An 11777-nucleotide genomic window follows, 5' to 3' on the forward strand; every position below is an offset into this window, starting at 1 on the left:
CCAATGGTATCAATGTGGACTTCACAAGCTTCAAAATCTCCCCTCCCCGACCGCATCCCAAAACCAGCCCAGCTCATCCCCGCCTCCCTAACCTGTCCTTCCTCCCACCTATCCCCTCCTTCCACCTGAAGCCCCACCCCTATCTCCTACCTACTAACCTCATCCCGCCCCCTTGACCTGTCCGTCCTCCCTGGACTGAACTATCTCCTCCCTACCTCCCCACCTACACTCACCTTTACTGGCTCCATCCCCACTTCTTTGACCTTTCTGTCTCCTCTCCACCTATCTTCTCCTCTATTCATCTTCTATCCGCCTCCCCCTCTCTCCCTATTTATTTCAGAACCCCCTTCCCCTCCCCCATTTCTGAAGAAGGGTCTAGGCCCGAAACGTCAGCCTTCCTGCTCCTCTGATGCTGCTTGGCCTGCTTCATCCAGCTCTACACCTTGTTATCTCAGATTCTCCAGCATCTGCAGTTCCTACTATCTCAGGGTAATGAAGACCTTTTTTTAAAAACACAGTGAGCAGTTAAGGTTCAGACTGAATGGCCCCCTTCTACACTGTATTAATGCTGTGACATTTGTAGTCTCAGAAGAACACAATGTGTGTGCTTTGAGTTGGAAAGTCATGTTGTGGTTGTACAGGACACTGCTGAGGCCTCTTCTGGAATACCGTGTCCAGTTCTGGTCGCCCAGATAAAGGAAGGATATTATCAAGCTGGAGAGGGTTCAGAAGAAATTTACCAGGTAATGCCAAGTATGGAAGGTTTGAGTCATAAAGAAAGACTGGATAGGCTTGGACTTCTTTCACTGGAGCGTAGGAGGTTGAGAGGCAGCCTGATAGAAGTTTATAAAATAGTGAGATGTATAGATGGAGTTAATAGTAGTTGTTTTATTTTCCTTAGAATGGGGGATTTCAAGACTAGCGGCACATTTTTAAGGTGAGAGGAGAGAGATTTAAAAAAGACATGAGAGGCAAATTTTTTACACAGAGGGTGGTTCGCCTGTGAAATGAACTTCCTGAGGAAGTGGTGGAGGTGGGTACAAATTACAACATTTAAAAGACATTTGGAGAGATACGTGAATAGGAAAGGTTTGGAGGGTTATGGGCCAGGTGCAGGGAGGTGGAACTAGTTTAGTTTGGGATTATGTTCGGTATGGATTGGTTGTACCAAAGGGTCTGTTTCTGTGCTGTATGACTCTATGGCAATTTAAGTTATACGTCAACCATGAAGAAAATTACCAAAACAGATGTGGAACATGATCCCTAAAGAAAGAAATTCTGAAAGGAAGCTTTAATATACTTCAATTTACTTTAATATAATTCAATATAGTTTAAAACACTAGATTAAAAAATCTGTGCTAATGGCATTGCTTTGGATGAGAATTCTCTCTGCAGCACAGACAAATACTAATGCCTTTAATGCACTTTGATACTATTTCATAAATCCTTTATACAGAGCAAGAAAAAAAAAGTTTTTTTCTGCTGTCTCCTTTCCTGAAAACAGGCATGTACATTTGGCATTCCACAAACACAGTTGACAGTATTTCCTTCTAATGTTTTTTTACAAAATCATGGTTCGTATCTCATGGTTAGCTTCTCTTCAACATTTTTTTAGCATTCTGTGCTGACATTTTTAACATTGCCATTCCATTAGTTTATTTTATTAATCCGGTTTTTACATATCTCTATATTTTGCATTCCAGTAATATAACTATGAGAAATATTTTTCAATTAGGTTAATTGCAGTGTGTTCAAGATTAGATTCATGTGTATAAGATAACCACAAAGCATTAAAATGTTTCACTTTGAAAACCATTCATTATACCTGCCGAAGTGAAAACAACTTGAGCAAGCCCACAGTTGTGCTGTTGACATCTCCAGGCATAGAATATCGCAGGGATCCAGTTTCCCAGCGCATAGACAGGAATTGGTACGAAGTGAAGTCGAGACAGGAAATCTTTAAATCTACTGATGTTTTTCAACCTGTAAGAAACATTAATTTAGTATAACAATATTAATATTAAGCATCGATATCTCAATTTTTTTTATTTCAGGGCCAACATTTTAAGTGTCAATAAGACCAAATTTCTATTAGGGTAATGTTGTGGCATATTTCCTTAGCAATGTGCAAACCACAATGTATGCAATTCCATAGTGTTAATGCTGACAAGCTAGTTCTGGAATTGGGACAAATTGCCAAAAAGGGATCAAGAAAAAAACAGAGATAACACAGTGTGGAGCTGGAGGAACACAGCAGGCCTGGCAGCATCAGAGGAGCACGAAAGTTAATGTTTCGGGTTGGGACCCTTCTTCAGAAATGGGGGAGGGGGAAGGGAGGTCTGAAATAAAGAGAGAGAGGAGGGGTGGAACTGGGGAAGGTAGGTGGGATGGTGATAGTTGAGTGCAGGTAGGCAGTGGTGGGGATTGGTCAGTGAGGTGGGAGGAGTGGATAGTCGGAGAGAAGACGGACAGGTCAAAAAGGCAACAATGAAAGGGAGATAAGTAGGAGAGAAGACGGATAGATCAAGGATGCGCAGTTCTTACTATCTCTCAAGAAAAAAACCAAGCACTTTGAGTTGTGAATAGGGAAGTGAGTGAAGTGCAAAGGTTGCACTTACACAGCAATGGCACATAGATGGCACAGTAATGAATTTAGGGGTAGATGCAAATGTTACCTAAGTATCATCTTGGCCAAGAAACATTTATGAACTGGAGACTTTATGAGGGGAGAAATATAAAATAAGCAAAAATGTTGTGAAATCTCATTTTATGATTTTGCTGGAATTTTATCTTCTAAACATTTCATTTTTATTGTACAGCCACAAAATATTAAATGGCAGTTACATTCATCAAGCAGCATAATCATACCGCAGGCAGTTATGGTCCTTTAAGATTTTAAAATTCAACATTTGTTACACAGTCACAACAGACAGAATTTTTTATAATATATTTATGGTCAGAGCCTATCAATCCATTAGTTTGAGGCAGTAACATATTTCTCAATTTTCATCAGTTATGAATACATGCAACATAATATTCCAACTTGCAAAACATTTGAATTCCCCATATTTCAAAAGTAATGACTATTACAGCGGTGGTGTTAGCTGAATACATATAGAAATATTTAGCATTTAAAAGATCGATATCTTTACGATAACGCCTACTGTGTAAAATATCAAGTTAATAAATATTTCACAATATATTCTTTAATTCCTGTTACCTATTAGTTGGAAATATTTCAAACTCAAATAGCCTCCTATTCTGTTAAATTCATGCTACTTAATTAAATAGGAACATAAGAGCAAGAGTAGGCCATTTAGCCCCTTGAATATATTCTGTCATTCAATTAGTTCAAGGCTGATCTATGATTTAAGTGTGCATTTACATTTGCCCCGTATCCCTTAATACACTTGGCTAGCAAAATAATGCTCAAAAATCAACTTTAAACATTCCCAGAGTAGGCTATGTACCTTACAGAATGTTTTGCCATTCTATTCAAATCCTCCAGATTTCCCTCTCACTTCTTTGCATATCTAATTCCAGATGTGGCAATTACAATCTATCACCCTGACCTCTTCCCCTGCCCAAATGTGCTTCTTTGCTCTGCCAAATACCAATCAATCATAGAAGGTGGGCCAGCAGGTTTATAAAAGTGGGTGTTATGCAAAGTAATGTTATCAGGGATAAAAAGCTGTCAGCAGTGCAAAATGAACCTGACGGCACTGAGAATGCAGGTGAGGAGTTCCAACACTAGTAGAAAGGAAGTTTCTGAAAACTCTGGAACAGTTTCTGGAATCTGGGACCATTTGGATGTTGTCCTTTTTTTTCTGAACATCAACAAAAGATTCCAGGATCTTGGAATAGGAGTAGGGCAAACCTGGACTCCATCAGGATCAGGAAGCATTTCAGGACAGAATTCAAAATAATTGGAAGAAAGTTTCTGGAATTAGATATTATTGGGGGGTGGTGGTGCATTGGAAATCAGTTCCCAGCAACTTGAGGCAAATGAAAATCCAGACAAAGGCGGTTTAATGATTCCCCTTGCTCCTTAAAGACAGACAGGCTGAATTTCACCAAATATCAGCCAAGTAAATTCCACTGACTTCTATGGATGGTGTAATGATGACAGGTCAGAACATTGTAATACGATGGACATTTTCAGCCCTTAATTCCACACGTGTTTTTAAAAAAGAGGACTGCTACAGAGACACAATATCTGCAGATATAAAATAGCAGATGTTCACCTGCACATCTGCCAATGTGGTATACTGCATCCGCTGTACCCGGTGTGGCTTCCTCTACATCGGGGAAACCAAGCGGAGACTCGGGGACCGCTTTGCAGAACACCTACGCTCGGTTCGCAATAAACAACTGCACCTCCCAGTCGCGAACCATTTCAACTCCCCCTCCCATTCCTCAGACGACATGTCCATCCTGGGCCTCCTGCAGTGCCACAACGATGCCTCCCTAACCTGTTCTTCCTCCCACCTATCCCCTCCTCCCACCTCAAGCCGCACCTCCATCTCCTACCGACCAACCTCATCCCGCCCCCTTGACCTGTCCGTCCTCCCTGGACTGACCTATCCCCTTCCTAACTCCCTACCTACACTCACCTTTACTGGCTCCATCCCCGCCTCTTTGACCTGTTTGTTTCCTCTCCACCTATCCTCTCCTCTATCCCTCTTCTATCCCCCTCCCACTCTCTCCCTATTTATTTCAAAACCCCCTTCCCCTCCCCCTTTTCTGATGAAGGGTCTAGGCCCGAAACGTCAGCCTCTCTGCTCCTATGATGCTGCTTGGCCTGCTGTGTTCATCCAGCCCTGCACCTTGTTGTCTCGGATTCTCCAGCATCTGCAGTTCCTACTATCTCTGGAATGTATTTCTTACGACTACAAACGTAACAAGGGGCTGATGACATAGAAACATAGAAGATAGGAGCAAGAGGAGGCCATTCAGTCCTTCGAGCTTCTCCGCCATCCTCCATGATCATGGTTGATCGTCCAACTTAATAGCCTCATCCTACATTCTCCCCATAACCTTTGATCCCATTCGCCCCAAGTGCTATATCTAGTCACCTCTTGAATACATTCAATGTTTTGGCATCAACTATTTCCTGTGGTAATGAATGCCACAGGCTCACCACTCTTTAGGTGAAGAAATGCCTCCTCATCTCCGTCCTAAATCATCTACCCCGAATCCTCATACTGTGACCCCTGGTCTGGACACACACACCATCGGGAACATCCTCCCTACATCTACCCTGTCCAGACCTGTTAGAATTGTATACCCTCTGTTCAACAGCAAGCTACCTCCTGCAGATTTTGTCCCAAAGAGCAAACACAGTTTGTGTTTTACCCTTTGAAGAATATAGAAGAACAGGGGTTAAAAAGCCAATTTCAACTCTAATGGAGTGCAGAAATGGGACTGAATGCTCTGGTGTGCACCAGCATGGATTCAATTGTTAGTCAAAGAACTATTTCCTAGTTACTCCTGTGTTGCATGTAAAGGTACTCTCTGACTCCAAGTGCTATAAAACCAGACAAAAGGAACAAAAGGAAGTTCCCTCCACCTAAATGCTGGCATCAATTATGGTTAAAAGGAATCAGAACTACGGAATCTCAACCAATCTGCAAAACCAAGGATCGTGAAGCTGACAGTTAAACTAAACTATCACCAACACCTGTAACTTTTACTGCAACACCCGCAGCCTGTAATATTTCTGCTCTTCACAAACAAAATCAGAAACTTTTTAAGCTTTTATATTTTTGGACTTGACTTTATTTATGATCTGTGCATATATGTGTTGCATTACTTTTTATTCTCACATTTTGTACTTAATAAACTCACTCTTTAGGATAATTTAAGAAAGCCTGGTTAAATTGAGATTTTTCAAACCATTAAGTTCATTGAGTCAGAGAAAAAGGAATCCACAAGGAAAGGGGTCCTTTCTAAATTAACCTTGTTTTAACTAATTATGAACATGGACGGATAAAGAAGGGGAGCCAGTTCATCCCTTCTTACCTAAGAGCTTAACAGGTTGGGGTAACCCATCTGAAATTGTTAAGAACTGGAATTGTGGAAGTGGTGGCACAGTGACAGCTCACACAAGAACAGAGCTTGGCACTAAGAATGATAGCTGCCTGCGACAAAGGTGGAGCTGCCAATGAAATCACAGTGCAGGGTGAAGGCAAACTTCTATGCATCAGCTCACAGAAATCAACGGACATTTCACCTCCTGCTGTGATGATCGTTAAAACATTGCAGTACAAAATTTAGAACTTTGAAATAAGTTCAGTGTCCTCATATTCTTCCTAGGGAGACTGCTGCCATTCCACTCTTCAGTGTCTGTCACATCCCCTCTTTGCCTGCTCCAGGTGCATAGAGCACAACACACTAGAATTATGCAGTGCTCTCTATCTGGAGCGTACTGCAAAGGCCCAGCAGACCAATGCAAGCCCTGGAACCTGATCATTAGGAAGACTATTGTCTACTCCACTATGGTGGGAAAATGGGCTGCATTGTACCTATTCTCGACTTCAGTCAAGGAGTTACATAATAGAGTCATCAGCCATGATTGCAGAGGTCGCTCTCACCTTCTAGCCGCCATCCTTGTAAGGCATCCAGCCCTGTAAGTTAAGTAGAAACTTGAGAGCTTTCAAGGCTATAGGCACCAGGGTCAGCTTCCAAGGTACTTTAAGATGTGGTACCAATGATCACAAGTGACTTGTATATTGATCAACTTAAATCTTTATCTATTGATGAAGTCAGTTGCATTATGCTATGGCGTTTTCAATGTGACATGTATAATCTATAGCACTCTTCACTCAGGGAAAAACAGCGATGTTGGCAGAGTCTGCTCAAGCTGCAGTACCGACCTTACCCTCATGGGGAAACAAGGTGAGGCAGTGTGATCTAGCACAAATTGCATCACAGTCACAGCCTTGATGCATTTTGTATGCTGAGGGTCAAGAGATCCATACAGATCTCTGGTGGATCCTTGAAAGCAGCCAATTACATTCACATTTAGCACAGCTGTCATTTTGATGGCTACTTCAGACTGCCAGTTCTGTTCCAGCAATGACAGTGTCCCAGGACATCTTCAGCCTGCTGCAGCAATGGCACAGCTCTGAGACAGTGTTCTGGGACATCCTCAGTGTGCTGTAGCAATATGTCTAACTCTTCTGGAGGAAATGGATTTAGGGACAATAGTCTCTGGATTGCCTGCACACGTTGAGGCGGACCTTGTATGGCAACGTCTTCAAATGGAGGCTGTTCAGCAGCTGATCGAGGTTGCTGCTGGTTCTGCACTTGCTGGCATATTTGTTCCTCTTCAATTTGTCAGTGCCTTCATTGTATGTCGGCCACAGTGGTGTTAACACCTGCTGTGGTTGGATCAATTGTTGGTGGTTCCAATAAACCTATGTGGGAATATGAGCAACAGTTGTGAGCAGTCACCAATTATATGACTCACAACTGACAGTTTAGTGTAGCCATGGGACATGGAAGACTCCAACAACAGGGCCATGGGACACTTTCACATGGGGCTCTGAAACAGTGGGCCATATACCACTGCATGCCATGTCACATAAATACAGTAGGAGATTGTAGGTCAGGTAGAATTACTGAGACCTTGATGCCCATCCCCCTCCCCAATCACGCAAGAAAAACAGAAGGGTCTAGGCCTGAAACGTCAGCCTTCCTGCTCCTCTGATGCTGCTTGGCCTGCTGTGTTCATCCAGCTCTACATCTTGTTATCACTGCTTAAAAAAGCATGTTGGCAAATACTAATGTTTAAGGTGACAGAAAAGCAGCTTATATCCTCAAAAGAAAGCTCCAGAAGGTTAGTTAAGTATGATTTCCATTTCATAAACCCGTGCTGTCTTTGTCTAATCCTGTTAATACTTTCTAATTTTTCTGCTACCATGTCTTATGTAATAGATTCTAGCATTTTCCCTGCTACTGATGTTCAGCTAACCAGTCTGTAATTCTCTGTTTCTCCCTCTTTCCTTTTTAAAATAGTGTGATTACATTTGCCATCCTCCAAACTATAGGAACTGTTCCAGAGTTGATACAATTTTGAAAGATTTCCAGGGACACTTCCTTTAATACTCTGGGATGTAGGCTAAAAGGCCTGGGAATTTGTCAGATTTTAACATCATTAATTTCCCCAGCACTTTTTTTCAATTAATACTGACTTTTTAAAATTCCTCCGTCTCACTAGAGTCTTGGTTCTCTAACATTTCTGGGCAATTATTTGTGTTCTCTTTTGTGAAGACAGAACAAAATTGTGTGTTCAATTCTGCTGCCATTTCTTTGATACCCATTATGATTTCTTCATTTCTGACTGTAAAAGACCTACTTTTGTCTTTGGTAATCTTTTGTTCATCAAATATTTATTGAAGCGCTTACAATAAGGGGTTTTTATGTTCCTTGCAAGTTTACGCTCATACTCTACCTCTCTTGATCAATCTTTCTGTTTTGTTGAATTCTAAACTGCTTTATGACCTCAGGCTTGCTGCTTGTCCTGGCAATTTTATATGTGTCCTCTTTTGATCTAATACTACTCTTAATTTCTTTTGTAAATCATGGTTCAGTCACTTTTCCTGTTTTACTGTTGTGCCAGATAGGAAAGAATAAATGTTGTAATTCATACATACCTCTTAAATATTAGCCATTGCCTATCCACTGCCAACCCTTTTAGTAAGGTTCCTCAATCCATTACTGCAAATTTGCACCTCTTTTCTTGTAAATGAGTGACAAAATCCCAGGCTGATCTCTGTGTAGCTAATCCCTGGACCAACAGGATTGACCATGGCCCATCCCCAATCCGTAATAATACAGAACCCTTAACTCTGAAAGCCCCAAGCAACCAACTGACTGTAACTAAGCCCCTAGACTGAAATTAGATAATGTCCCTGACTGACTGTGGCTAGACATCCTGACTGACATTAGACCCAAGGACATTGAGGCATGGCTATTTGGTTGAAAGACATACGGATTTGATTGTCATAGTGTGTTTGCTGCATAAACTGCTGCAGCATGCTGCAGGTGAGAGATTGATGGAGCAGTGTCGTAGAGCTTATCACTGTAGAAACTATGGCAAGCTGTCTGGCTTTGTGCTTACGTGGCGACTGTCAGTTCTGAATGAGACAGGATAAGGTGGTGATGCTGTGAACATCCACACTGACGCAAAGTGAGTAGGGACCAAGAGAGCAAGCAAAGAGCCCCAAAATGTACCCTGTTCCAATGCATGAGATGGGTAACAGCTCCTGTGGGCAAACTGGCCTGGCAGGAGTGTTGCAAACTAAGGTGCGACTGTGCTCCAAATTGCAGTACTGAACTATTATCAGTGTGTTAGAGATGTGCCATTATGATGTGGTGAGGCTGTTGTGTGTCTGATGCCAACTTTTGTGGACATTGGCTGCAGCCAATCACTTCCCATGTAGTGTGCCCTGAGATGACGGGGATAAGACTGGCTAAGACGGAGGCCCAGAGGAACAAGCTGTGAACTGGAACAACTGCTCAGACTTTCTAGTCAGACATTGTCGCTAACTATTTTCTCTCTGCTGTCTGGAAAAGCAACTTGCATTTAAAGGGGGCATGAAGAGATAATAAGGAGATGTTAATGCACGCAAATAGACCCTCGCTGCTTAATAACGAGATTTTCTTCTCACTGTTAAAATCTTGTCTTGAAAATCAGACTCATTTTTTCTCTACATTACAAAGTTTATTTTTGCAATCTTGCCATTTTTTTTAACTGACTCGTCATTGCTCACATCATTCAGGGCCTGGGAAGATTCCACCTAACATTTCAACTCACCACTTTACTCCCCAGTGGAGACACAACTTTTGTCTCCGTCACTCTCCTACTATTTATAATTGCTGTGAAAGTATTTCTGCCAATCACAGTTTCTAAAAATTTCCAGAATGCACTCATGGTGCACCTAAAGTTAAAAAGGAAAGATTTATTTTTCAGGAACCAATCTAAAAATGCTGGCTCCTTATCTCTCGGGAGAGAGATCTAAGAATTTCAAAAGAAATATATTTCAGTAAATGTGTGCATCCCAAGTGGCTGACTCACCATTAGAGCTGGATACAGCTAACAGTCCCTTAAATTTTTAAGCGTTAGTTAACAGATGTCACACAGTTAAACACAACCTCCCCCTTCATAAAGTAATATATAATCTTCAACTCTGAAAATTGAAAGTAAATTTGAGATTCTTTCTTTTTTTGTTGTTGTATCAGTAACAAAAGCATTCAATCTACTGATGCTGTTGAAATGAAGTGAAGCTAAATAAGATATTGTCACTTGCCATTTATCTGAACATTCTCCTCTTGGTTATGTCATAACCAACTTCTGTTTAAACAGAAGTACAACGTAAGCATAACATGAGTTTTTTTCTAAAATATCGAATTTAGTGAAGTGCCAAATGGAAATGAAAGCTTTATACTAATTCTAGCACAGTTTCTGTTCTCAATTATGTTCAGACTAAAGTTCCTTAATGTCAAGAAATAAATTTTTCACAAAGCAAAGACCAGAAATCTAATTTCATCTGTTTGAACGACAGAATCAGTCATCACAGGAAACTTAGTTTAATCTAAACCTACTGTAACAGCTTCAGGTTCAAATTGGAAGAGAATAGGCCTTTATTTTTTCCCCAGTATAACACTCCATGATCATGTGCTTGTCAATTGCATACATAAGGAGGCAAGTGGCCAGGCAGATTAGAAGTCTTTATTTTCGGTTTAGGAGCACCATTAGAAGATTCAAATCCACAGCTGCTTAAAAAGACAAATGAGTTGAATGTTAAAATTCAAAGTGAAAGTGCTGTTTAAAACAGGTGTAAGCCTACGATACACAATGACCCATAATTGGGCATCAATGGGCAATTCTGCTCACAGATAAATTTCCAACAAAGAGGATAAAGGGAATTATTCTCAATCCAATTCAGCATCTTAAAATGAGAGTGCAAAGGTTAAAACCATTCAATTCTGTTCCCAACAATCATTCTCAATTTAAAAGTACAATTAAAATTATACTTTAAAAAATAGTACATTTCAACACAGTTCTTTAGAATACCAGAAAACACAGTATAACCAATTGAACTTTACCTTCTTTGTACATCTCCTAAATGAGAGCAATGCACACAAATAATATACCTTTCTGCCCTCAATCCACAGACACTACCAGACATGTTTACAGCCACCAATTCCATCCTTCAGCTGAGCAACAGCTTTGACTGATGCACCCTGTACTGCTGTTCAATTGAATGTGGCACAAGCATTCAATGGCACCCTGATACATATTACTTTCAATCAGCATTGCATTCAGTGGAATGTTACTCAATTAATTGGGTTGAGCGGGCTGTCTTATGATGAGAGGACCTATATCTTCTGGAGTTTCGAAGAGGGAGAAATAGTAATTGAAAAAATGCAAGACTTTGAAGGTTGTTTCTCTGGCTAGGGAATTTAGGACACATAGGCACAGTCTCAGCATTAGGGACTACTCATTTAGGACTAAGATGAGGAGAAATTCCTTCATTCAAAATGATTTGTAAATCTCTTGAACTCTTAACCCCAGAGGGGTGATGCCCCATCAGTGAATACATTTCTGGCTGAGATAGAATTTTTTTTTAGTCTCTCGGAGAATCAAGGAATATGGGGAGAAGGGAGGAAAGTAGAATTGAAGCCCAAGATCAATCGCAAACTTACTGAATAGTGTCAAAATAGGGTCAACAGTCATATGAGATAACAAGGTGTAGAGCTGGATGAACACA

At 41.0% G+C, this 11777-nt stretch overlaps 1 protein-coding gene across 1 annotated transcript in view; it reads right to left on the minus strand.

Moving 5' to 3' along the window:
* Window positions 1-1790: 1790 nt before the first annotated feature.
* LOC125485456 overlaps window positions 1791-11777 on the minus strand; it is a 28380-nt gene continuing 18393 nt past the window's right edge. Inside the window, exon 2 of the mRNA XM_048608368.1 lies at window positions 1791-1983. Within this exon, the coding sequence (XP_048464325.1) occupies window positions 1791-1983 (193 nt within the window). The remainder of the gene's footprint in view (window positions 1984-11777) is intronic.

This window comes from Rhincodon typus, chromosome 2 (assembly GCF_021869965.1).
Source record: "Rhincodon typus isolate 14 chromosome 2, sRhiTyp1.1, whole genome shotgun sequence".
In the NCBI taxonomy this organism is placed as follows: Eukaryota; Metazoa; Chordata; class Chondrichthyes; order Orectolobiformes; family Rhincodontidae; genus Rhincodon; species Rhincodon typus.